Here is a 25,658-nt window from a genome sequence, read left to right on the forward strand (position 1 = left end):
AGACCCGCTCTGAGCGCTTCAGAAACTATCCCCCCGCGGCCTGCTGGGTGCCTGCGTTTACCTGCAGAGGCTGGTTGTGTCTCCCAAAGATTTTGGCTTTGGAAGTTAGCTCCGTCAGAAGTGCTGTATTCTCAGACCTTTACGTTCTACAGATTTTAATTTGAATGGCGAGGAAGCTCCCCGCGTTCCGGAAAGTTTGATCTTTGATGAGTCTTTGCACTTGCTTACAGAGGACCCAGACACACCCACTGTCACACCAGGTGCTCTGTATTCTTATTATGCGCGGCACACGAGCATTCTTTACCAATAAAAAACTACGCGTTAGAAAATTACAACTTTTGTACAATGTAAAAAGGTGTATTCAAACTGTTAATTATGGGGGGTTGTGTAAATGAAACTTTACCAGTGACCCATTTAATTTGGTGGTAATTACTGACAAAATAAGACAAGGAAGAATCACAATGCAGTATGGTTTCTCGAAGGAGACCATTGCGCACAGGTAGTTAAGCCAAGAAGGAAGACAAAATCTGCGGGCGGCGGTGGGGGGAGGTTGCGGATGTATAAAAAGTATACAAAAATCGCACCGTGAAACCATTCGGATTGAAACAGCAGAGAACGCGGCTCAGGCGGTCTCCGGAGAAGCCCCAGCGAATTTTAGAGGCGCCGGCACCGACAGGTCAGCTCTGCGGATCCGCCGAATTGAGCAGCGACTTTTTTGGTTCCTGGAAACGCGGGGTGCTCTTTGCAGCCCGGCCTCCACTCTCCCGGCAGGACCGGCGCCCACGGCGGGCGGAGGGGGGGAGGAGAGGGGAGGAGCACCGCTGCACCGCTGCACCCCTGACCAGCGCGCTCCCGGCAGGCGCGGCTGGCGGCCTCTTCCTTCCCGGCTTCCTCGAAGGACTTGCGGGGACAGGCGGAGGCAGGGACGCGGGTCCCGGCGCTTTACTCCCAAGGTCCGCCTGCGGCCCCAGCGTCAGGCGGCAGCTTGGCCGAGGCCAACCAGCCGGGCCTCCGGGCACTGGCCGGGGTTCCCGCTCGACTCGCTTTCCCGCCAAGTTGTTAATCGGTATGGACGCGAGAATACCACCCTTCCGCGCCCACCGGGCGTCGCGCGCGCCCACCACGTACCTTGGCCGGGGATGCTGGGACCTCCTGGCTGGCGCCCCGGGCCCGGCGAGGGCGGGGGGGGGGGGGGCGGCCCGGGCAGAGCTCGAGCCCCTAAAGGCCGCCCAGCAGAACTGCGCCCCAAAGCCGCGCTCGGCCCAGCTCCCCGCCCAACTGGCTTGGGCCCGGTGGGCGCCCTGGAGGAGACCCCAGAGTCCAGGTGTGCAGGGCAGGCGGCCCGCCGCGATTCTGGGGGCAACGTTTCCCACCGAAGGGCCGGGAGGGCTGAGCGGCAGGAGGAACCCGAGCTGGCGGCGAGGCCCGGACGGCCTGGCACCCCGCGGCCGCCCAGCCCCGCGCCCGGCCCGCCGCCCCCCCCCCTCTCCCGAGCGCCCGCAGCTCCGCCGGGCCGAGGGCGCGGGGGCCCCCCTCGGGTCCCAGAGCTTCCCTCCCCTTGTCTTGTGTCTTTCATTCATAAACCTGGTGGCCACGGACGCAGCTTGAATATTGACGCCTCTCCCCCAACTGCTCTGCCGTTAACCCAATTACAGAATTCATCAAGAACTGTGTTGAATTATCTCTTTCCATACAGTATCAGCATTAGCCTAATTAAAAGCTATAATGTCTGATATAATGATTAAATCGTTAGCTCTGCTGTAGGGAAGCAATATTTTGTTTTCCCTTCAATTAGAAGCTGATTGAGGTTTTCAGAGCAGGTCAGCTGTGAAATTTGAATTATATGTGTGAGTACTGCTCACAGGGTGAGCCCCTACTCGAAAGCTCCCAGAGATTCTCCAAATGCTTTCACCCAGAGAGCTAGGAGGCACGAAACAACACTCGGGCGAGCACACACACAGGGTTGTTTGCTCTTCGGGGGGGATGTGCGGATCCCCACACTGATGGCTGAGGAAGGCCTTCATGTCCCCTGTCCCGCAGACACGCCGGACGCAGGCCTCCGAACCCGGAGAGGGCCGCGGACTTGCGAGCTCAGAGCGGCCACAAAGGTCTCCTGCTCAGTTGCCATCCCCAAATGGCAGGGGCCGCTGGAAGTTCCCTACTGGCGAGCGGCTCTTTTTCTTCTCCTTCCTCTTTACCCCTTTCTGTGACTATTTTTCCCCCTTTAAAAGAAAAAAAAAAATCAACAAAGAAACTTTTGTGCTACTTTGCCTCCGTTGGCTTTGTTTGGGAACAACGGGCCAAGTTAGCAGGGTCAGGGCACAGAGGGGGGACCCAGAACGCCCTGGGACCCGGGCCAGACCAGTGTCCCTTACGACGCTGGGGTTGACCCCCGCGCACCCTGCCTGGAAAAGCCCCGAAGGCGCGCGCCGAGCCCCGGAGACGGGCGCAAGGCCGCAGGAGCTGGACGCGGGCGCGGGGCCCGAGGCCCGGAGCTCCGAGAGGCAGCGAGGGCGGCAGCGGCCAGCAGACGGCGATCGCGGCCCGCGCTCCCGCGGCTCCCGGCAGGGGGGAAACGCGGCCTCCGCCGCCGCCTCCCCGCGCTGTCCCCCTCCAGCGGCACACGCCTCTCCTCGGTCTGCGCCTCCTGTCGGCAGAGATGACCTCGAAGGCCTGAGCTGCCTCCCCGTCTTCCCTGTTCTCTCTCCCGCGCTCGCTCCGCCGCCGCCGCCGCCGCCGCCGCCTCCTCCTTGCAGCCTCTTCTCGGATCACTTTTTTTCGCTCCCCGAGTCCTGCCTTGAATTGGTGGCTCCCTCCCTCAGGATCTGCCTCCCCGGAATCTCTCGGGTCTCGGTCCTTCGGGGCGACTCCAGAGCCTAGAAGGCTGTGCCCAGTCCGGGCCTCGGTTCTCCCCCGGCCTGGGAAGCCCCAGGAGCTTAACTCCTGTGGGGGCGCAGCCGCCGGCGGTGTGCGCGCATCTCCTGGGCGAGCGTCACCGGGACCCGCCGACTGAGCCAAGGCCGCGGAAGACAGGAATGTTTGGTCTCACTGCTTCCCTGCGGTGACCTTTCACTGACTCCCGTCCTCACCTGCCAACTCCTGACCTGTCCATCTCTCTGCTTGCTTGGAGCTGTGGACTGGTGCTGGCACAGAAAGTCTCCTCTAGGTGCCCGAAACGCAGCTTTCATTTAAAGATTGCTAGGGGCGATCTACAGGGAGTTCTGTCCACTCTGACCGTCTCTGCTTCCCAGATTTCTCCTGAGCACAACCACGGAGCTGTGGGGAAAGTCAAAGCCAAAAGTCTTAGTTACTCCACACAAGCAGTTTACACTGGTGGTGTTAGAAGTCCAGAACTCAGTTTATTTAAAAGTCAGGGGCTCTTGTGCAATTGCCCAAATACATCATGTACATAGATATGCATATATTCTGTATGTCTACCCACCTACATGTACACGTACAGATCTCCTCTCTGAACGCATGATGTTTATGAATGCATATACTCTTTGCAGGCATTGTGTATTCGCATGCGTATGTGTGCCATATGTATATACACATATGTATACATACACCCACGTGTGCATGTGTGTGTATATAATTTCCTCTAACGGAGCTTGGATCTGGATTCTCTTTGAGGATCATGCCCACAAGTTAAATAAAAGAACAGCAAGTATCTTCACCTATCCATATTGCCAAGTCGATCTTCACTTTGGCATTTTGAGCCAAAAGATACAATGAAGTTTCTGAGAAGCCAAAAAAAAGCCAATTCGGTCAATCATCAGTGAACTAATCCTTCCCTCAGGGTCTGGGCCCTGATGTTACCTGGAAATTGTGTAGTCTGTCTTCAAATCCTCTAGCACCCAACCTTGAAGAATCCCTCAGTCCCAAGGAGGCCCCTGCCAACCTAGTGGAGGTGAAGAGGGGAGAAACAAAACTGGGGACAGGAGGTGTTTTCCACCGTCCAACCGGTTTTTGGACGGTTTCCTCTCCTTTCAAAGAGTCGCTGGGGAGAGGGGTCAGAAGGAGTGAGGAACTGAGGCTCCCAGAAGCTGTCACCGACGGGAGTCGATGTGACGCCCCTCAGTCTCCATGCCAGGGTGGAAGGCGCGGAGAGGTCTGGCACTCACTGCCCTGCCACTGCCTAATTGGCACAGGTGGCTGGTGCCAATCATCTATCGCTTGGCAACAAGTTACACCTGCGGCTCCAGTTTAATGCTTGTGCGTGTGGACACCCAGAGCGTGCACCCGCTCGGGCCCAGGGAGCATCTCGTCACTCAAAAGGGCTTGTGGAGAGAGCCCTGAACGCTAAGCATCAGCGTGATCTCACGCAAGGCTAAACCATTTACCTCCCATTTAGATGCTCCGGAAAACAAGGGTAACATCGTATTTGGAAACAATTTTCAGGATGGTGGTCGAAAGAAACCAGACCGTTCAAAGTCGGCCATCCAAGTTCCCAAAAGCATAAAGCATTCCTGCAATGCTGACTGGAGTGCAGGGTGTTTATAAAATAAATTGCCCCATTGATATGGAAAATAATGTGCCAAGCCTGACTCACACAAAGCATTTTCAGGGGGTCTTAGGCTATTTAGTTTAAAATCTAAATTGAAAAGCAGAGGAAAAGAAATCTTTCAATTGCTAAGTGGATAATATAGTTTATAATTTGTAAACCATTTCCTTTATTTCAGTCTTGCTGACTTTCCATAACACACTGGATCTCACTGCACACCCATCGCCTCCTAAATTATCAAAGGAAAAACGGGCCTGTAGCATTCTTAAACAATATTCTTGTTCTTTTTTTGTTCACTGACAATGTAACTGATATTTGGAGGTAGTGCATGAAACAAATCAAAAGATTTAACAAACTCGATTGATGAAATGAGAAGGTAGTTGAAAACCGACTTTATAACCTAGATATTTAGTGAAAAACTAAATACAAAACGACATTTCCTTTCTAATATAATTATGTATTATTTGATGAGTTCACTATTAACTGCTGAATGGCCTGAAGCGGAAGCAGTTCAATCTGCAGAGACCAATTTGCTGTCGCATGGCATACTGTAGCAACCTTGAAATAATAATAAAAAGGCTATACAGTAATAATCACGGTAACTGGGATCACAGAGAGCAGGACGCCTGCACCTCGGGCGAGCAATGGGGTCAGGATATTCACCACCTCAGAGGTTTTTTTAATGGAGGGGGAGGGAGAAGGTGTCACGTGCTCACTGCCCAGCACACTTCAACGTCCTTATTAGAACTCTTAGGGTCATCGTCGCCGGTACATGGTTATTCCGATTACAAGATGGTCAGTCACGCCGCTGTGGTTGGGCCCGGCTTCACCCACGTCCCCTAAGCACCTCCCTCTCCAGGGCGCGCACACACGCCCGCGTGGAGTAGGCACGAGGGGTTCTAGGGCTCGAGGGAGTCTCTGCAAAAAAAAAGGGCGGGGGGCGGGGGCTCTGGGCCACTTGCTTATCGTTCGGACTGAAATGGTAGCGTGAGCGCCACGGTGGGGGCTCTGGACTGGGCTTGGAAATCTCTTGTGCGTCCCCAGATGGAGCACACTGTGAGGGTTAGGAGTTGTGGCCGAAGACAGGGCCTCACTCCTCCCAGGAACCAGGCCTTTCGTTCGCATTATGTAGGAAAGCGGCATCTGTCGCTGAGTCGCGAGGCCCCGCTTCTCCCGTTCGGTGTCCAGTGGGCCCCGCTGCGTTCACGCAGTTTTCATAGATCTTGGGCCAACAGCTGCTGGAGGATTCGCTCCAGAAAAGCGTGGGCTCCATCGTTCTTTCGCGATCTCAACAAACTTTTTCGATTGTTGTGGAGTCACTACTAGACTCCAGATAGATCTTGTTGTCTCCCAGCTCCCTGGCAATTCCTTTTGAGGAGGAAGGAGCCAAATTGAGAAGACGCCCCCAGGCTCATTGAAACCCTCAACAAACACACACACAAAGTTCAGGGCTGACGGAGTGAAGTCTGACAAAACGCCCCCTCTCCTCCTTAGGGGGATTCTCGGGGCCTGGACCGGGAAGGCCTATGCGGATGAGAGAGGGCACTGGGGAACCTCCGCCCACGCGGCGGCCGAGCAGGTATACCCGGGAGGGTCTCGCAGGAGAACTCGTGGGGGCTTCCGAGCTGCGGATCTCAGACGCCCCCCAGCTACCCCCGGCTCCCGGGGGCGCGCCTCTCTTCCCAGGCGTCGGCCCCAACTTTCCCCCTCCCAGCAAGCGCAGACTTGGACGGCGGGGGTGCCGCGGAGCTGGGTCTCCAGTGCGCTCCTCTAAACAAGGCTCGGGGCTGTATTCCCCCCCAACCCCCCCCCCCCCCCGCCCCGAACGAGTCTTTCTCCGTCTTCGCTTTTAAACCCAACCTTAATCGTTCGGAGCGCGCGGGCGGGAGAGGCGAGGAGGGCGAGCTCGGGGTTCGCCGCCGCCGCTGCCGCGCGCGCTCAGGAAGCAGCGTGGCTGTGCCCCCTCCCAGGCCTCCTTCCCCCTCCTTCCTGCCCCTGCTCCCCCTCCTTCCTCCCCTCCTCCCGCCCCGCCGCCCGCGCCCCGAGCTTCTACTCCCTCCCCACGTCACTCGCCAGCGCGCCATGCAAATCACCGCCGCCGCCGGCTCCCATTGGCCGCGGCGCGCTCATTTAATGGCAGCCCGGGCCCGGCGTATGGCTGCTGGGCCCCGCGCGCCGCCGGCCCCGCGTGCGCCTCCGCTCCGAGCGCACGGCCTCGGGCAGGCAGCGGGCAGCCAGTCCCGGGCTCGGCGGCCCCGCTCTCTGGCCCTCTCCTCGCGCCTGCGCTGCCCCCGGCCCCCCTCCCCAGCGGCCCCCCTCCGCGCCCCCCTCCGCGCCCCGCTCCCCCCCGGGCACCTGGGACCGGCACATGCCCAGCGCACGCGGCGCGCCGCGCTGCTAGAAGTTGTAGCCCCGGAGTTGGAGGCCGCCGAGGACCGAGCGCAGGAGCGAGGAGGCGGCGCTCGGCGGCGGCCAGCGAGGAGGCGGCGGAGAGCCCCGAGCCAGGCCCCGCGCACGGCTCACGTCCCGAAAAGTGGAGCTGCAGCTTGGCGACGCCTGCACCTGTTTGCGCCGCTCCGCCGAGGCGACCGGGCTGCGGCGGCGGCGGCGGCGGCGAAGACAGCGACCCCGGCCAGCGCCCTCTTCGGCAAGTGGTTTGAGCGCCAGGAGAAACTTTGCACCTGTGAGCCGGACCTGCGCTGAGTGCGTGTGTTTTTGCCTCCCGTTCCGTTGTCTTCGCTTCCACCTGCGCCCCGCTCTCCTCTCCGGTAGGACTTCTCCCCCTCCCCGCGTCCCGCTCCGTTCGATTGAGCCCCTCTCCACCCTCCGCCCCCCGGCCGTCTATGCTCCCGGCCCTCCCCGCGCGGTGCCGGTGAACCCGCGGGCCGCCCCGATGTACAGCATGATGATGGAGACCGACCTGCACTCGCCTGGCGGCGCCCAGGCCCCCACGAACCTGTCGGGCCCGGCCGGGGCGGGCGGCGGTGGGGGTGGCGGTGGCGGCGGCGGCGGCGGCGGCGGGGTCGCCAAGGCCAACCAGGACCGGGTCAAGCGGCCCATGAACGCCTTCATGGTGTGGTCCCGCGGGCAGCGGCGCAAGATGGCCCAGGAGAACCCCAAGATGCACAACTCGGAGATCAGCAAGCGCCTGGGCGCCGAGTGGAAGGTCATGTCCGAGGCCGAGAAGCGGCCGTTCATCGACGAGGCCAAGCGGCTGCGCGCGCTGCACATGAAGGAGCACCCGGATTACAAGTACCGGCCGCGCCGCAAGACCAAGACGCTGCTTAAGAAGGACAAGTACTCGCTGGCCGGCGGGCTGCTGGCGGCCGGCGCGGGCGGCGGCGGCGCGGCGGTGGCCATGGGCGTGGGCGTGGGCGTGGGCGCGGCGGCCGTGGGCCAGCGCCTGGAGAGCCCGGGCGGCGCGGCGGGCGGCGGCTACGCGCACGTCAACGGCTGGGCCAACGGCGCCTACCCCGGCTCGGTGGCGGCGGCGGCGGCGGCCGCGGCCATGATGCAGGAGGCACAGCTGGCCTACGGGCAGCACCCGGGCGCGGGCGGCGCGCACCCGCACGCCCACCCGGCGCACCCGCACCCGCACCACCCGCACGCGCACCCGCACAACCCGCAGCCCATGCACCGCTACGACATGGGCGCGCTGCAGTACAGCCCCATCTCTAACTCGCAGGGCTACATGAGCGCCTCGCCCTCGGGCTACGGCGGCCTCCCCTACGGCGCCGCGGCCGCCGCCGCCGCCGCCGCGGGCGGCGCGCACCAGAACTCGGCCGTGGCGGCGGCGGCAGCGGCGGCGGCCGCGTCGTCGGGCGCCCTGGGCGCGCTGGGCTCGCTCGTCAAGTCCGAGCCGAGCGGCAGCCCGCCCGCCCCCGCGCACTCGCGGGCGCCGTGCCCCGGGGACCTGCGCGAGATGATCAGCATGTACTTGCCCGCCGGCGAGGGCGGAGACCCGGCGGCGGCCGCGGCGGCCGCGGCGCAGAGCAGGCTGCACTCGCTGCCGCAGCACTACCAGGGCGCGGGCGCGGGCGTCAACGGCACGGTGCCCCTGACGCACATTTAGGGACGCGGGGACTCTGCGGCCCGCGCCCACGACGCGCGACGAGGGAGCGCGCGGCCCGCCCCGGGCGGCCTTGCTTTTGTACAGACGTTTCCACGTTCTTGTAAAGAGGAAGGCACTGGCGACGAGCGCGGGCGACCCGCGGCCCCCACCTCCCCTTTGCGGGAGCTCCTGGGGACCCGCCAGGCGCAGACACCGCCGTGCGGTCTAGGCCGACTTCGGGGCTTTCTTGAGACTTTTTGTACAGTATTTATCACTCACGGAGGAGGCGGAAAGCGTTTTCTTTGCGCGAGGGGACAAAGGCCAAACCAAGCGAGAGGCGACTCCCAACTTTTCTATCCCGGCCGGCGCGCCCTCTCACCCTGCACCGCTTCCCGGCGCCGTTTGGTCGCCCGAGACCCGAGGCTCGGTGCCGGGAGCTGTGCTCGTTCGTTATTGATGTAGTGAGGCAGATCCAGACACTTAACGACTTTTTTGTAGTTGTTACCGCTTTTTTTTCCCTTTTTTTCTTTTTTTCTTTTTGGTTGGTTTGTTAATTTATACACAGATCTCCCCAGTGCTTTCGGGTGGCCGCGTTATATTCTGGGTTTTGTAAAACTTTCTGTATCTGAGCATTTCCATTTTTTTTTTGTTTTGTATTATTTCTTGTAAATGCATTGTGAAATTTTTATTTTCGGCGTTGCGGTGTGGGGAGGGGGATTCAGATTATGTACATAATTTCCTAAAAAGCCTTTCTTCTAAAAACGAAAAAAGACCTCTCCTTAAAACAAAAAATGCATCGAGTTTTGAGTCAATAAATTTGAGAGAGAGAGAGGGAGAAAAAAGCCCAGTTTTCCCCTGTAATTGGAACGTGCTAATTTTATATGCATGTTTCGTGACTTTAAAATACAATCAGTAAATCAGAAGAAGGAGAAAGAGGCGTTATCAGCATAAACTAAAAGTGAGAGACTCCCCGGGGGGTGTGGGGGGTGGGGGGAGATACGATCTTCACGGAGCTCCCTTCAGTGGAAGGGAAGAAACTTAAAATCGATAGATGGTTTTGTAGCATTTACAGTGTTAATACGGATCAAGAAATAATGACCAGGTTTCTAGTCTGGCCCTTTGGTGTGTTGTTTCTAACCGCGGGCCCACATGGCTGCTTCTGCGTCCCCGCCGCCTAGGATCTCTGCCGAAGTTTGGTCTGCAGGACGAAGGAGACCCCGATGGTGGCACCAGGCCCCGGACGGATGACCTCCGTGGGGTCACGGAGGCCTCCAATTGCCCCGCAAGTAACAAGATTGCAAATGGAATTTATCTGAATTTGTCTCAAGGGAACACACTTGGAACCAAAATGTAGTGCAACCGAGCCCCCTCCGTCCCTCCTCAGCCCCTCCCTCTGGCTTCTTTCTCCTTGGGAAAGGGCAAACCGATCAAGAATTCTCTCTCTCTTTCTCTCCCCCCCCTCCCAACATAAATACACAGCACACTCACTCCGTACACTCACTCCACCACCCCCCTACCCGCAGAGTGAACTGGGATACACAAAATGTGGTGTTTGTTATTCCTAACGAGATCGGAGGGTGTTTGATGCTTTAAATTTTTTAATTATATTTTTTCTAGGTGTTTATGGGTACACTGCAGTTTTTTCTGGAATTTCAAGTTTTCTGTAAAACTTTGTCTTCAAGTAACCTGACAGCATTAAATACTGCATTTAAAAGTTATACTGTAGCAAATACGTTTTGAAATTAGTCACAACATAAAGATGAAGTTACATTCTGGGGGAGAAAAAAAAGCCTTGAGGCCACATCAAAACACGTTGATTTCATCAGCTTTAGGCCTCCTCCTTCATTTTCTTTTCTTGTCCTGGAATGAGCAGAGATCATCTCTCCAAAAATGGGCCTGTGCTCCTAGGTTAATGAGAACCTCATTCAGCCTGCGTTGGAGAATAGCTTTAAGTAAAATGCTAAACTGGCAATTGACATGTGTCTTTTTTGGAGTCATTTTGATAATTTGGCTTAAACCATGCATTTTTTAAAGTGACCGCAAAAATTTCAGGAACGATGTCCACTGCTTCTTTCTAACAGATAATAAAGTCCCCTCTTTTTTTCTCTTTTCTTTTATTTAAGCAATCTGATCCTTTGTGACATGGTGGCCCCTGAAAGTGTTTGGATATGTGTGGATTGCTGAGTGGCACAGCATCAGGAAGTAGTCTGGGGATACATGAATAAATGCCACACAATCCTCTGGGAGATGCTTTGGGAAATTCGGTAATGCTCTGCTAATTCACCACACCCAGCTTAAGGAGCGGGCCACATGGCTCTGAAACGTAGGTTAAACGGACTCTCTCCGTGTTTTTGCTAACCCTAATCCCAACATGTCCCCGCACTTATTAAAGCAGCACACAGATGTGTGGTTGTGGCCACACGTGTGTACGCCCCTGGTTGGTATCTGTGCTCAGCCACTGGCATCCAGATCCTGGCTCATCCCCCGTATTAGTGATGTGGTCACACTCGTGTGTCAGACTGAGAAGTGTAGCACCGGGCAGGAGTTCTGGACACAGCTGTCCCTGGGTCTCCCCGAAGGTGGATGTAGGACATTTTCCCGCCTGTGCGGCATACAGAGCCGAAATTCAATGCCAGGTGCTGGGAGCCACTTCTGTTAAAAACCCAGGAAGATCTTAACATAGGAATTCCTGAAATCCCGCGAAATTTGTTGTGTTGATTAGAACGACATGGAGAAAAGCAAATAGAGATCCGTGAATGACTCCATTAAAAATAAGCCGGGATGGGGGGAGCAGCCGGTGGCTGGGATGCACGTCGGGGCTGAGACCCTGGCTCTCCAGCAGCGTTTGTGCGGTTTACACTCGTGGAGAAAATATCCCACTAGGCCCTGGAGACGGCTCGCTCGCCTGCGAATTTGGTTCCCGTCAAGGTTCCTCCTCATGACATTCAGGAAACCAACCGGGATCTGAGGACTCTGATATGATGGCTTCATTCACTCCCCCAATCACAGGGTGCTTGTTCTCCCCACAGCTTCGTCCCGTCTTTGCTGCAGAACCTGGCGCAGAACGCGGACAGGACTCGCTGGGGAGCCGGGTGCAAAGTTTGCAGAACTTGGCGCAGAAGGCGGTTCTAGCCGCGGGTGGCACGATTTGCCGCGGGGGGGAGGGGGAGTTGTCTGGTTTCCCACCACCTGTATTTAAACGAACAGGCCCTTTTTGTGGCTGCCCTTGGGACTTGACTCCAGCCCCCCGCGCCCGGCCCGGGAATCCCACAGTAGCGAGATGCCATGCACTGGCCGGAGAACCAGCGCCGGCAGGAGCGCCCGCTCTGCAGATGTGGGTCGGGAGCTTGGCTGACGGGTCTATTAAAGGCGCGCGTGGGAGAAGGCTCGCACGCACGTTCACGCAGTTCTTTTTCCCGACAAAGACTCGGCCACGCAGAGCTCTGTCTCCGGAAAATTCCGCTTAATTCGAGAAAGCATCCGGGGCCCCGGGAGGCGCGATCCAGGGCGGCCGGGCTCCAGCACCCGCCGCCCGCCCGCGGCCCCCCTCCCCGCGGCCCCTCCCGGCTCCCCCCCTCCCGGCTTCCGCAGCCTGGCCCGCAGGGCAGAGGCTCCAGAAACGTCGGCGGCAGAATGTAATAATAGGTTTGATTCCTTGGAAACTTCAAGTGAAAAGCAGACTTGGCCTTGGCGCAGCCCCTTTTCCAGCACGACTCTTCGGCGGGATTGAAATGCTGGGCCAGAGGGGAGGAGAGAGGGGCGCAGGCCCCCGGGGCGAGCAGCCGAGGGGGGTGGGTCCGGTCCCCGCCCCCGGGGCCTGCAGGGTCGCCCCCCAGCCCGACGGCGGGGCCCGGCGGAGAGGGAGGGGGGCTCGGAGCCCGCGTCCCCGCCCCTCCTCCGCCCCCCGCCCGGCCCTTCCCCTCCAGCTGCGCGCCGCCCGCCCCCGGGAACCCAGCGGCGTGGGCGGCGGGGCGCTGGGGGAGCGGCCCGGGTCCCCTCCCGGCGGGGGGCGGGGGCGGCTGGCCTCCGCCCCCGCTCGCCGCCCTTCCCGGGCCCTGCTCCGGCGGAGCCCCGGCCGGGACGGCTCCCTGGCCTTCGCGCCCCGCTTGCGTCCTCCCCTCTCCGCCGTGCGCACCCCTTCCCGGCCCGCCAGCCGCCCGCCTCCCTCCGCCTTTACCTCCGTCCCCTCCCGCCTCCGACTCAGTCCCTTCCTTTCTCCGCGCGCCCGGCCTCCCTTTGTCCTCGCCGCGTCCGTCTCCGCCCCGCGCCCCGGCTGCTGCTGCCGCCGAGTCGGGTCGGGGTCGGCCGGTACCCGGACGTGGCCCGTCGCCCCCCGCTCGCTCGGCCGCGTCCCCACCGGCTAGCGCGGGAGGGGCGGGGACCCCGGCAGCGACCCGGAGCCCCGCGGCCGGGCCGCCCCGACCCTCCCGGTGCAGCCTGGGCTCCGGGGCTGGCGGTGTCAGCCGCGGGGGATTAAGGTGACTGATGCGAGGGAAGAGGCAGAGTGTTTTTGTGTTTAAAGAGAGCGGGATTAGTAGAGAGAAAGTCCTGACCCGGGGTCAGCTGCAAGTCAAACCCTTTTACAATCAGCGGGCGGAACAAGCGCGTCTCCGGGCCTGGCCGCAACACGTGGGGGGAAGGCGGGGGGGGGGGGGGGGGGGGGGGAGGGGGACCCGTACCCCCGGACTGCGGGGTGGAGGGTAGGGGAAGTGAGCGTCCGCAGCCCCAGACTGTAGGATGGAGAGCTGGGGGGGAGGGAGATGGGGGTCCGCACCCCCGGACTGCGGGATGGAGGGCAGGGGGAGGTGAGGGTCCGCAACCCCGGACTGTGGGGTAGAGGGCAGGGGGAGAGGGGGCCCGCACCCCCGGATTGCGGGGTGGAGGGCGGGGGGAGGTGAGGGCCCGCACCCCCGGACTGCGGGGTGGAGGGCGGGGGGAGAGGGGGCCGAGATTAGGGACTGGCACTCCTGGCCGGAGCGCGCACTGGACGGGGCGAGCGGAGGGGGCGCGGGGTGGGGGGGTCGCGAATCACCGCGGTGCGGGTTCGGAGCTTTGCAGGGTGGGATTAGCTGCCCATCAGAATTCCTTCCAAGCCGGAATGCCTGCGTCTGCCGTTTCCTGGGCCGTCTCCCGCTGCTCCTCGGATGGGAGCCTGGGGAGAAGGCCTGATGGGCTCCCTGCTTTAGGGGCTCTGTCTTACTAAAGCAGCTCTTTTTCCGTAAGACACCCAAACCGAAAGCCCAGGCCCTGGGGCGAGGGGCGCTTCCCGGCCTTCCGTCCAGAACCGTTGCCTCACTTAGGCCCTTGCAAACCCAGATCGGAGGCGGAGGCCTGTAGCAGTGAGGGCGGGGGGAATATGTTAGGACCCCCATTGTCCATCAGGGTGGAGGAGTGAGGCCCTCTTTGGGTTATAAACCAGGCGTTTTTCATCAGGGAGTGAAATCCCCTGGCGGCGGGTGGGGGTGGGGCGCTGACCTCAAAAGTAATAAAAACTGGAGTTTGGGGGGAAGGATGAGAGGGGTCAGGAGAAAAGAACAGAACAGAGATAAATTTGTTTTCCTTAGCAGTCAGGTTCAGAATTTATGCTTAAGTAACACCAAGAGTTTTGACAAATATGAAAAACAAGGGAAAACACAAACAAACTATCCATCCAATATAGAAAAAGGTCATCTAGGTAAGCAAACAAACAAAAAATCCAGGATTGGCACACTTTTCTTTAAGTTGGCTTTTCGTCTTTAAATGTGAAGACATCGACACCAAATTGAGAGAGAGAAAGCAGGCTTACAAACACCACAAAAGGAGGGACTGGGAGTGAACCCAGGCCCTTCCCGGGGCAACACTGGGTGCCCTGGCGGCACATGGGCTCCGGGTTCAAAACCAAGTAGCCAAAACTCGCCAAGTAGCTCAGGAACTTGCTAAATGTAACCGATGGGGAAAATTGGTCTGTGGCAAAAACTCTGGACTCTGAGAGTAATTCTGGATGCCCGGCAGGCAGCTCCAAGGCTTTAATTGCCGGCAGCCACTTCAGAGCAGCCACGCGGGCACATTAAAGACGTTTGTCAAGAACAGGTCACATGCAAAGTCTCGAAATAGTCAGCCAGTCAAATCAGTGGAAAAAATCAGCTTTTGTTAGATTTTGCAGCTTCAGGAATTAGGCATTCACTGCAGAGCTGCGGTTTTGAGAAATTGCAATGTCAGGCATGTTCCCAATGGGGAAATATTGTGAACGTGGAGGAATGTAAGATTGGGTCTGACAATGGGGAAACTGACAAGAGGTATCACCCAGACATTGTTTTCTCTCTGAGCACCCCGAAATGCTAACTAGAGACGATATCTAGAGGCAGCAATAGCACTCGCAGTTCGTCCTACGCACTTGAGACCTACGGAAACAAGAGTCTCACCCACCTGGAGTACTGACCCAGGACTTCCTACGACGAATCCCAGAATGTAGGGCAAAGTACCCGATAGGTAGACACAACCACAAACACGACACCAGCAGGAAGAAATTCAAAGCAGAGGCCAACTTGTCTTTTTATTTCTAAGCAACAGAATAGGAGGAAAGCCAGGCGAGCGTCCTTTAACCCGGAAAAGGATTTAGAACCCTCTTGCTTTTAAGTCATCCAAACTATCGGGGGAATTTTCAGGACATAGAAAAGCCCAAACTTCAGCAGTAAATTTACCGTGAATTTCCGCGTAGAGATCGACGCAGAAGCTTCGCTCTTTGTGTTCAAAACCGAACTGAAGAGTGAAGTTGATTCCTGTAAAAATTGGCTATTTGCGTTTTCACCCTACAGAGAAATGACAGATGTGTGCTCAAAGAAAAGGAAGAATTTAGGTGAAAAGTTAGTCAATATGGTATTTGTCGTATTTCTAATGTCTGTTGAACCATAGCACAGCAACATGGGAAAGAATACAGGATTTGGAGGAAGACAGGATTGCAGTTGAATCCAGGCTTGGCAGGTGTCAGCTCATTGCCCTTGATCAAGTGTCCTTCTTCTGAGTCCATTTTCTCATATGCAAAAAAGAAATACTAGAACCCACTTCATAAGAATATGGTCAGGATTAATGATGTAAGGAGCATGCTGCGTCTAGCAAAGAGTAGACCGTCAATAAGTGGTCACTTGACATAGAAGCCTGTGTCGGCCCGGGCAGGGGTACAGTGGGACATCAATGCCAAATTTGGCCTGAGTGGGAGCAGTGTTAATTGTATGCACTAATACGATGCGCCGATATATTCATATTAATAACAACCCGTCTTTAGAGTTACGTGACAACCATCCTATTCATTCATTCATCTGTTCAACAAATACCAGTTATGGGCACATTGTACATCCAGGTTATCACAGGAGCATGTGTGTGTGTGTGTGTGTGTGTGTGTGTGTGTGTGTGGCCAGGTGCTGGGGCTCACTACCCAGTGGGTGGGACTCATTGTCACATGAACGAGTACGTTATCGAGGGCGACAGTTGGGGGGCAGAAGTATCTGCTTCATGCTGCCTGATCATTCGTGCCCCATTTGGGGGGATCAGGGAAGGCTTCTCAGAGGAAGTGAAAGATGGAAGCCGGACATCCTGGTGCTGCTCCAACATTCCCTGTCACCAGTCTTGACACAAGGCGTAGGCACTGCATTTCTGTACGCACCAGTGAAGAGTGCCACATAAATCTGAGCAGAGGATACACGAGAACAGCTTTGTTTTTCAGTGAACTGCTAATGCAGATTGGCTCTGAGCTGTCAAAGATGTAGACTCAGAGGTTCACTCTGGCAGCAGGCTCCCGTCTTCAGGGTGCACAGGACACGGGAGAGCTTGCTTCACATCCAGAATCAAAGACCCCGTGCCCGTGACAGGCCAAGCCTGGGGTTCCAGTGACACCCGGGATCTGTACCATCATAGGCACACCCCGACGAGGTGAGACGGGTCCTGCGTGATACTGGGAAACCGGTGTCAGGGGAGAGGCCCCCAAATTTGTATGATAAATAGAGCTGCTAAAGCTGTGTCTAGATCATTTAAATTCAAGTAGCGATTTATTACTTATAAAGTGCTCTCACTTAATTGTTCAATTACATGACTTTTGAAAAAAATTGAATTAGCGAGAGAAGAAAAAAATTTAAGCTGGATTATTAGAATGTCATAAAGAGGAAGGACTGACTGATTTACTGCCTTTATTTTCCGTTTTCCAACAAATCGTTCTGGCTGCCTGTAAAGAACTTTGCCGCTCCTGAACCACAGTTAACGTTAAAACACCAAGAGCATATACCACGCACTCGCCTTTTGCTTTTCAGGGGCCAAAGCATTCGTGTCAGTTAGCTGAGAGTAATTTTAGTGGCACATGACATGGAAGGAGGGACATTTAATAGTGCCCATGAGATGGGATAAATCAGCTTAACTGGATAGGTCATGATTATAACAAAGTACGGTATCATTAGTTTCTCCATACTGTCATCTGTGAAATGGGAATATTTTGTTGTTAAAAAACCTTGATCCATTCACTACTTTAAACATCTTTGTGCAAATCGAGGGGCTGCCGTATGAACAAGTAAGCTGTATACACGGGCAGTGCTACATCTACAAAGCACACAGTTCTGCTTTATGGACGTCCCTATTACCGCCGATCACAGTAAAGACCGCATTCCTGCTGTTGACACAGATGTGGATTAAGGTGTGGTTGTGGGAGAAATCGTGACCTATGTGAATGGCATGTGAGAAAATAAATTTTAAATACAAGATAATGAGAGAAAATGTTCCATAAAAAAATAATCAAAACTGTGTTGATAATCTAAGAATTCCAGTATGGGTTTTAGGTAATTTCAGGACACAAGGTGTCATTCAGGAAGTCTAATAATCTATGCATTTTAACTATAGCTTTTTGGAGACAGTGACTTTGCCTTTGTTGACTAAATCATTCATAATTTTAACGGATGAGAATGTCAGGCCAGATAATCGGGCCCCTGTAGATAGTGGGGAGGGCGGAGTTTCTTAAACTGACTCGTTCTGAATATTATCACATGTGATTAATACCACTGCTGCCCCTGGTGCCACCATCACGTGCATGTCCCTTTTCTGTCCCCCACAACACCCAGAACGGGGGATGCTCTGTCACCACGTGGCGAATCCAGAGGAAAGAAAATCCTGCACTCGGAAAGGAGGCATGTGCGGGAGTGGAGTTGTTTATATTGGAGCCAATGAAATGAAGAGAGAAGAATAAAAATTGAGCAAAGTAAAAATCTAGGGTGGCTCTGAACACAGGATTGCTCCTGGCCAACACCGTCAGACTCAGCCTCTGTGGGGACAGTTGGGAGAGGTCCTGGGGCTGCCAGCATTTACGACCAAAAGGGTCACAAAGCTACTGACCGTATTTTAGTAGGTCCTTAGCATATGGGCTTACGTGTCAGTATGTCACCTGTAATTCTCTCCGAGATGCACGGATTTAAATTTGGTTATGATAATCTGAGTAAGATACTAATGTAAAAAACTTTCCTGATCATTAAAAAAAAAATTGTTTTAGTCTTTCAAAGTTAGAATACTACTGGAAATGTATTCTCAGTTTTAAAATATGAACTATGAAATTTGGAAAACAAACTAAAGTATGCACTTGCTAAGGGGAATTATATAAAAGCCTTGAGATAATTAAACCATATTTTATTCCCCCAAACAAATATATCACCTGTAGGCACTACTTGCAGAACGCTAAAATTGTATTTAAAATCACAGCTCAAATTTAATTATGCATGTGCATTAAAAATAGATCATTTAAAATCAAGCTACAAGCTACAAGTTCAATATAAATACGAACAAATTAAGTTTTAACTGAATTTGAAACAGTTATGATTATAAGAAATCAGGTTTGGAAAAAAACCCAGAACATTTACAATAACATTTTAAGGTGAAGTCGTCACATTAGGGATTTATTTAAACTTAACGTCCAGAAAGGGGCCAGACCAGCATGCTTCTGCCTGAAACCCTGCCAGAGAGGAGAGCCCCCAACAGCCTCGTGCAGGTGAAGGCTTCGCCGGCCAGAACAGCTTTGGAGGGAGCAGGTGCACCCCTGGCAGTGACCACATGGAAGGCCTCACTCCCAACATCACCAAGGCTCCTGGAGACCAGAAACTGATTGGCTTGATTCACCACCATCAGCAGAGTTCCGAGCACCTCGTACGGGGAAAGCAGCCATTCACCAAAGTGAATCCATGCAGAAGGGCACACGTAGGGGTATAGGCTGCTGACAAGGAACCAGAGAGAGCGAGGCTGGCCTCAGCCGGGGCCCCCTGCATCCCCAGGGGAGGGTCCAGTGTCACGTGTGATGGTGTGAAGGAGAGAAGGCCCCTCGGGGGCTCTGCATAGTGCCTGCCACATCTCAGGACACGGGGAGCAGTAGTGTCTTTGTGGCCGCTGTTTTTGTGGTTCTTCGGGAGATACAGAACGCAAAATCAAGGCTGGAGAGCAGGACACGCCCTCCCGTGGCCTGGTGCTGAGGCAGCAGAGGCTCCGGAAGAGTAAAGCTCTCTCACCTCCATGTCCCATAAAACGGGACTGAGGGGCAGTGGAGGCCACGGGGCTTGTATTTCAATTCTGAATTCCCCAAGACCTGCTCTGTGATTCGGCAGGTAGTGGGGTGCAGGGAATGTTTGTTAGTCAAGTGAAGTGTTATGACTGTTGTATTGCGTTGTGCAGTGTTGTGTCTTGCGGTTTCATGCTGTGCTGTTTCATGTTCTGTTAAGGTCAAGGGGTTCTCTCAGGACCATCAGGGCAAAGTCACACCCGGCGTGCAGAGATGGTCCAGGCACCTGGCGAAAAGGAAGCATGGCAGGGACGAGGCGGTCACTTCCGGGGCTGCAAGGCAGAGCTGGGAGCCTCCTGGTAGGAGTCACACAGTGGGGACATTACCTCTTCCTGCTTTAATCATACAACTAGCAAGGAACCTAGGAAAGAGCTTATGGGGACCCCCCTCACGGCGGTGACCCTGACGTGGAAATAGGTTGGCAGCTGGCCGGTCCCAGCCAGCACTGTCTCCAGATGCTCACCTTCTCACTCTTCTTCGTAACAATCCTTGTCGCAGTGTGAATCTGACCTGTAACCTGCTTGTGTGTCTGAAATGTACAAACCTGGGAAGGTACTTCCTATAATTAGAGTGGTGGGTGTCGGACCGTGCAGAGGGAGGCACAGGGCACCCGTACTTGGGGACAGGATGGGCCCAGTGCCCTGTCCCAACTCTGTCCCTACTGTGCTTTCCCACACTGTGAGCAGAGGCACCCTGGGGGCCCCCGCAGAATCAGAGAGACTGCTCAGGATGTTTACACTCCAAGGGAACACAAGAATCCTGGCCACTCGATCAGATGCCATGTGAACCCTGCCTCAAGGTAGTCCACCATCCGAACGTTCCTTTCTGGCCAGATCCCTCTGCTGGCATCTTATCTTCGTGAAACTGGGTTTTCAGCAGCTGCTGTGTCAAAAGTAATTTGCATGGGAAACTCGGAGCAGACCCAGAAATGAGGTATCAGGGTCCAACCTGATCCCACGTTGGCAGAGGCGTGCAATATGCAGACTGTACCCACGGCCGCTGATCAATAATCGTGGCTGATGGGGGAGCAAAGTGAAAGTGAATACTTTTTCACTCAATTTATGTAATTAAAAAATTGTCACTGAGTTATTAGCACATACGTGTTTATTAAGTTGTTTAGACTTACCTACTTAACAAACAGAACCGTTAGATACGTCTTTTGGCCTGGGGCACTCTAAATAATTACTGGAATGCTAAGAGGGCGCTAAAAATGCATACAATTCAAATTGATATGGAATTGGTATCTCATAGATGGACGTAAAATTATTTGTGCTTTTATTATATCAATACAAAGGCATCATTTAATTTAAGCTGCAACTTTAAATATAACCTTATTTTTCTGCCAATACTAACTACAGATGATGTATTCATTGTGGGTAATCAGTGTTCTAACTATTTTAAGAATTTTTTATAAATTCCACTAGTAAGTGATAATATCCCTTGTTATCCAAATTTCCCTTTTTTAAAAAACTGAGAATACATTTCCAGTAGGGTCCTCGGTTTGAGAGCAGAGGTAAATGATTTATTTATGTTTAAATAAGAATAAAGTTTTTACGTATTTTACTCAGATTACCATAACCAAATTTAAATCCATGCATCTCGGAGAGAATTACAGGTGATAAAACACAGACACGTCAGTCCGTGTGCTAAGGACCTGCTAAAATATGGTCAGTAGCTTTGTGTCCCTTTTGGTATAAATGCTTCCAGCCCCAGGATCTCTCCCAACTTTCTTTTCTTTCTTAAATTAAAAAAAAAACAAACAAACATTTTTTTACATTGATTTATTTTTGAGAAACAGAGTGAGACAAAGCATGAGCAGGGGAGGGACAGAGAGAAAAGGAGACACAGAATCCAAAGCAGGCTCCAGGCTCCGAGCTGTCAGCACAGAGCCCGACAAGGGGCTCGAACCCACAAACTGTGAGATCATGACCTGAGCCGAAGTCAGTCGGTTGAGCCACCCAGGCGCCCCGTTTCTTAATTTTTTTTTAATGTTTATTTATTTTTGTGAGAGAGAGATAGACCATGAGTGAGGGAGGGGCAGAGAGAGAGGGAGACACAGGCTCCAAACAGGCTCCAGGCTCTGAGTTGTCAGCACAGAGCCCTACACGGGGCTCGAACTCATGGACCTCGAGATCGCCACCTGAGCCACAATCTGATGCTCAACTGACTGAGACCCCCAGGCGCCCCTCTCCCAACTGTCCCCACAGAGGCTGAGTCTGATGGCGTTGGCCAGGGCAGGCCTGCGTTCAGAGCCACCCTAGATTTTTGCTTTGCTCAATTTTTATTCTTCTCTGTTCATTTCATTGGCTCCAATATAAACAATTCCATTCCCGCACATGCCTCCTTTCCGAGTGCAGGATTTTCTTTCCTCGAGATGTGCCACATGGTGACAGAGCGTCATCCCCCATTCTGGGTGTTGTGGGGAACAGACAAGGGACATGGACGGGATGGTAGCACTAGGGGCAGCAGTGGTATTAATCCCTTGTGATAAAGGGCCAAGCGGCTGGTAGTTCAGGGTGTGAAGGGGAACTTCAAACAGCACGGGGTCGGCGGGGTCCTCAGCGTTACTCTGAAACCAAAACATGTGATTCACCACTCTCGTTCTTGCAAGTAATTATATATTTGTCGTGTATTCAAATCAAATATACGCAAATAGGAGCAAATGCCTCCCTTGGAAGAGGCAGCTGTCCGTCATGTATGTTAACTGACTTTCTTCAAAAGCTCTTTGGTATTTTAAGTTATCTTACTTCCTGTTTTGGTTTTGTTTGTGTCCCTGGGGAAGCAGTGGGGGGGGGGGGGGTTCCGCAGGGGCGGGAGGACGGTGGGACTTAGATCAGCAGTTTGTAGGACCCACGTCCGAGCAAAACATGAAAGGCTTTGGGCTCAGCGTCTGTTTCAGCCGGTTCAGGGATGTGAGTGGTTTCTATACTCACTACAAAAGTACTCAGATTCGCCCGTGGGAGCCAGGGCTCTGGTATGAACATGGAATTGTGTTTGAAGTACAGATGACTGAAATCCTTTGGCCCGATGGATTCACTACAGTGACTGGAACATGGGAACAAGGAGAGAACATAATTCAGGCCAAAAAGTACATAGAATGTTAAGAAAATGATCAGGAATGAGGGGTTACCCAGAGCTCAAGTGGATGCAAAGCAGAGGGAGTCAGACGGGTCACCCTGGAGCCACGGAAACGTGAGAAAGTCAGGGAGGCCTCCCTGTGACTTGGAGGCCACGCCTGTACCACAGAGGTCTCACTGCACCACTGAGGCCACCCTGGCAACTCGGAGGCCACCCCTGAACCACGGAAGCCACCCCTGAACCACGGAGGCCTCATTGCACCACGGAGGCCACCCCCGCACCCCGGAGGCCACCCCTGCACCATGGAGGCCACCCCTACACTGCAGAGGCCACCCTCGCACCCCAAAGGCCACCCCTGCACCATGGAGGTCACCCCTGCACCATAGAGGCCACCCCTGCACCACAGAGGCCACCCCTGAACCACAGAGGCTGCCCTGAACCACGGAGGCTGCCCCTGAACCACGGAGGCCACCCCGCACCACAGAGACTGGGGTCCTGGAGGACTGGGAGCCAGCACCACACTCTCTGCCTGTGCTTGTATGGGGTTCTCTGAAGCGAAGAGACTTCTGAACTGCCTGCGGACACTCGGCATCCCCGCCCCCCCAGCCCTCTCAGGCTCCTCTGTGGCCACCATCACAGAGTGCCAGAGGCTGACGGGTGGAGAACAGCAGAGACCGTGGCCTCACAGTGTGTAAGCAGGGCATCTGGGACAGAGATGCTGGTCCCCTCCCCAGCTTCCAGGCGTTCACTGGCAGTCATGGGCATGGCTTGGCTGTGGACACATGACCCATCTCTGCCTTCGCCTTCACATGGTCTCCTCCATGTGTCCAATCTCCCCGTGGCACACGGGCAGCGGTCACCCGGGTTAGGGCCGCCCCAACACTGTCTTCTTCACTCGATCATTGGCGAGGACCCCATATCCAAATGAGGTCCCATCAGGGGCCTGGGACTTCAACATCTTCTTGGGGAGCACCATTCAAGCCGCAACCCTTGTGATTCTGGCGCTAATAAGCTTTCCTGCCTAGGAAGTATTGCGCATTCTGAGGGCCCAGGTTCTACTAGAAAATTGAATAGTTTAGGCTTTGGCCGTCTTTCGAATATTCTGCGTGCAATTATGCCCTAAATCTATTTGTAGACAGGACCCTTTTAATACAACTGGACGGGCCCCTGACACTGGTTTGGAGTCCTCCTTCAATTAATCGGCTAGGTGACAGCACGGCAGAAGCAGAGGCTGCAGGGCGAGGGCTGGACTTAACCACAGGCACACTGAGGCAGCAGGTGGTGGGACACAGACTCAGGCAGTTCACCCCGAATGTGTTGCTGCCATCACAGGAGAAAGAAAACTGAACATGTCCTGGGTTCCAGACAGACTTGCCCTTAGTTTTCTTATTTATTTTTTAAGGTTTTTTTATTGATTTATTTTTGAGAGAGTGGGGGAGGGGCGCAGAGAGAGAATCCCAAGCGGGCTCCAAGAAGAGCCAGACTTGGGGCTCAAACCCACAAACCATGAGATCATGACCTGAGCCAAAATTAAGAGTCAGACTCTTAACCGAGTGAGCCACCCAGGCACCCCCTTTCTTACTTATCTTTAATTGAATAAAAAATTTATCTCGCTGTTAAATGTATGTCTGTAAACCACCTCCATCTCTTTGGGAAGAACATAATGTATAAAGAGATTAATCACTATTACAATTCACACATATAATCTCTTTTAATCCTCACTGCGTGTCAAGATTATAATTATTCCCCCCTTTTTATAGATGAAAAGTAATATCAAAGAGCAGATGTTTAATGAACAGGAAGTTCAGGATTAAAATCTAGACCTGACAGAGTCTAATATTTATAATTAATGTAGTCCATACGAATATTTTTAATGGACTATATTTTTAGAATGGTTTTAGGTTCACAGTGATATTGAGTGGCAAGTGTGGAGTTCCTGCCCCCGTACACACAGCCTCTTCCATTACCCACATCCCCACCAGAATGGGGCATTTGTCACAGCGGGCGAGCCTGCACTGACTCATCGTCATCACCCAGAGTCCATAGTGTGCCTTAGGGTCCACCCTTGGTGTTGTGCATCCTGTGGGTTTGCACAGATTGTAACGTCCTGTGTCCACCATCATAGTATCACACAGAGTCCTTTCACTGCCCTGCGAATCTCCTGTGCTCCACCTGCCACTGGAGGATTATTCTTTATTTATTTTAGATGGTATCTATTGGATCATACTTATAATAAACTGTAAAGCTTCCATGTTCTTTTATATTCTTCCCCACTCTCCTCTTTCCCATAGTAGACATGTAACATCAATACTCAGTGTACATCTTAGTCTGAAAATGGAACTACTGTTCATGACTGAGTCCCATGGTAATGATGATTAGATTTCCTTCCTTGTGAAACTCTTTTTCCTGGAGTTGGTAATGGTCTTGGTTTGTGAAAGTTGTTGTTCATTTACTTAGGTTTCTCTGTTCTTTATTTTTTTTAAGTTTATTTATATAGTTATTTATTGGGTGAGGGGAGGGGCAAAGAGAGAGAATCCCCAGCAGGTTCTGTGATGTCAGCGCAGAGCCTAACACCAGGCTCAATCTCAGGAACGTGAGATCATGACCTGAGTTGAAATCAAGAATTGGTTGCATAACTTACTGAGACCTCAGATGCCCCACTTTACTCTGTTCTTATCACAAATTATTTCCGTGCTTGATATCAGTATCATAAACATCTTTGATAATCAAATGCAAGAAGAATTTATGAGTTCACTTTCTCCCTGCAGCCACTCCTGCCAGAGCCCTCTGTCTGCCTGCTCCAGGTTGGATGGGTTGCTCTCAAGTGTTGACACAAGGTTGTCAACACCACTCTTCACTCCACCTTTCTTCCATGTGGAGCTCCCATTTTCTGGATCCCATGTTTTCCCTCTTGCTTGAGCTACTCCCTTGTTTTGTTAAGTGGTATCTTCTAGCAAGCTGTGCAACACTAGAGGGTAGTTTAGCTAGGTATAGGATTCTAGGTGAAAAATAATTTTCCCTTGAAATTTTGTCTTCTAACTTACTATCTTGCTTTTGAGTAGTCTATACAACTGTTCTTTATAGTTTACTGAGGGACGCTTGATATGCAATAAACTATACATTTGTAAAGTGTACAGTTTGATTCCTTTTAACAAATACACACATACACACACACACACACACACACACACACACACACTCATGAAACAATCAACACAATCAAGATAATGAACATATCCATTATCCCCAAAAGTTTCCTTACCGTCTTTGCAAACCCTCCCTCTTCCTACAGGTAACTACAAATCTGCTTTTTATCACTATAGGTTTGTTTCCATTTTCTAGAATTTTATATAAGTGGAATTGTATAGTATGTAATCTGCATCTAGCCTCTTTCACTTAGCACAATTATTTTGAAATTCATCCATGTTACAGCATTATCAGTAGGCTATTCATTCTTCCTATTATTGAGT

The 25,658-nt window shown here is 53.6% G+C and overlaps 1 protein-coding gene and 1 long non-coding RNA gene across 2 annotated transcripts in view; both read left to right on the forward strand.

The window, feature by feature from the left end:
• The window catches only part of LOC123599902, a 604,975-nt gene that overhangs the window by 558,981 nt on the left and 20,336 nt on the right, over positions 1–25,658 (forward strand). The window lies entirely within an intron of this gene.
• Positions 7,279–10,672, forward strand: SOX1 (SRY-box transcription factor 1). Its single transcript, XM_045482375.1, has one exon. It carries the CDS (start codon positions 7,398–7,400, stop codon positions 8,574–8,576), a length of 1,179 nt encoding a protein of 392 aa, XP_045338331.1. The 5' UTR covers positions 7,279–7,397; the 3' UTR covers positions 8,577–10,672.

Source organism: Leopardus geoffroyi, chromosome A1 (assembly GCF_018350155.1).
Source record: "Leopardus geoffroyi isolate Oge1 chromosome A1, O.geoffroyi_Oge1_pat1.0, whole genome shotgun sequence".
Taxonomy (NCBI): Eukaryota; Metazoa; Chordata; class Mammalia; order Carnivora; family Felidae; genus Leopardus; species Leopardus geoffroyi.

Coding starts and splice junctions, on each gene's coding strand:
- SOX1 (XM_045482375.1), top strand. CDS start 7,398: ATGTACAGCATGATGATGGAGACCGACCTGCACTCGCCTGGCGGCGCC.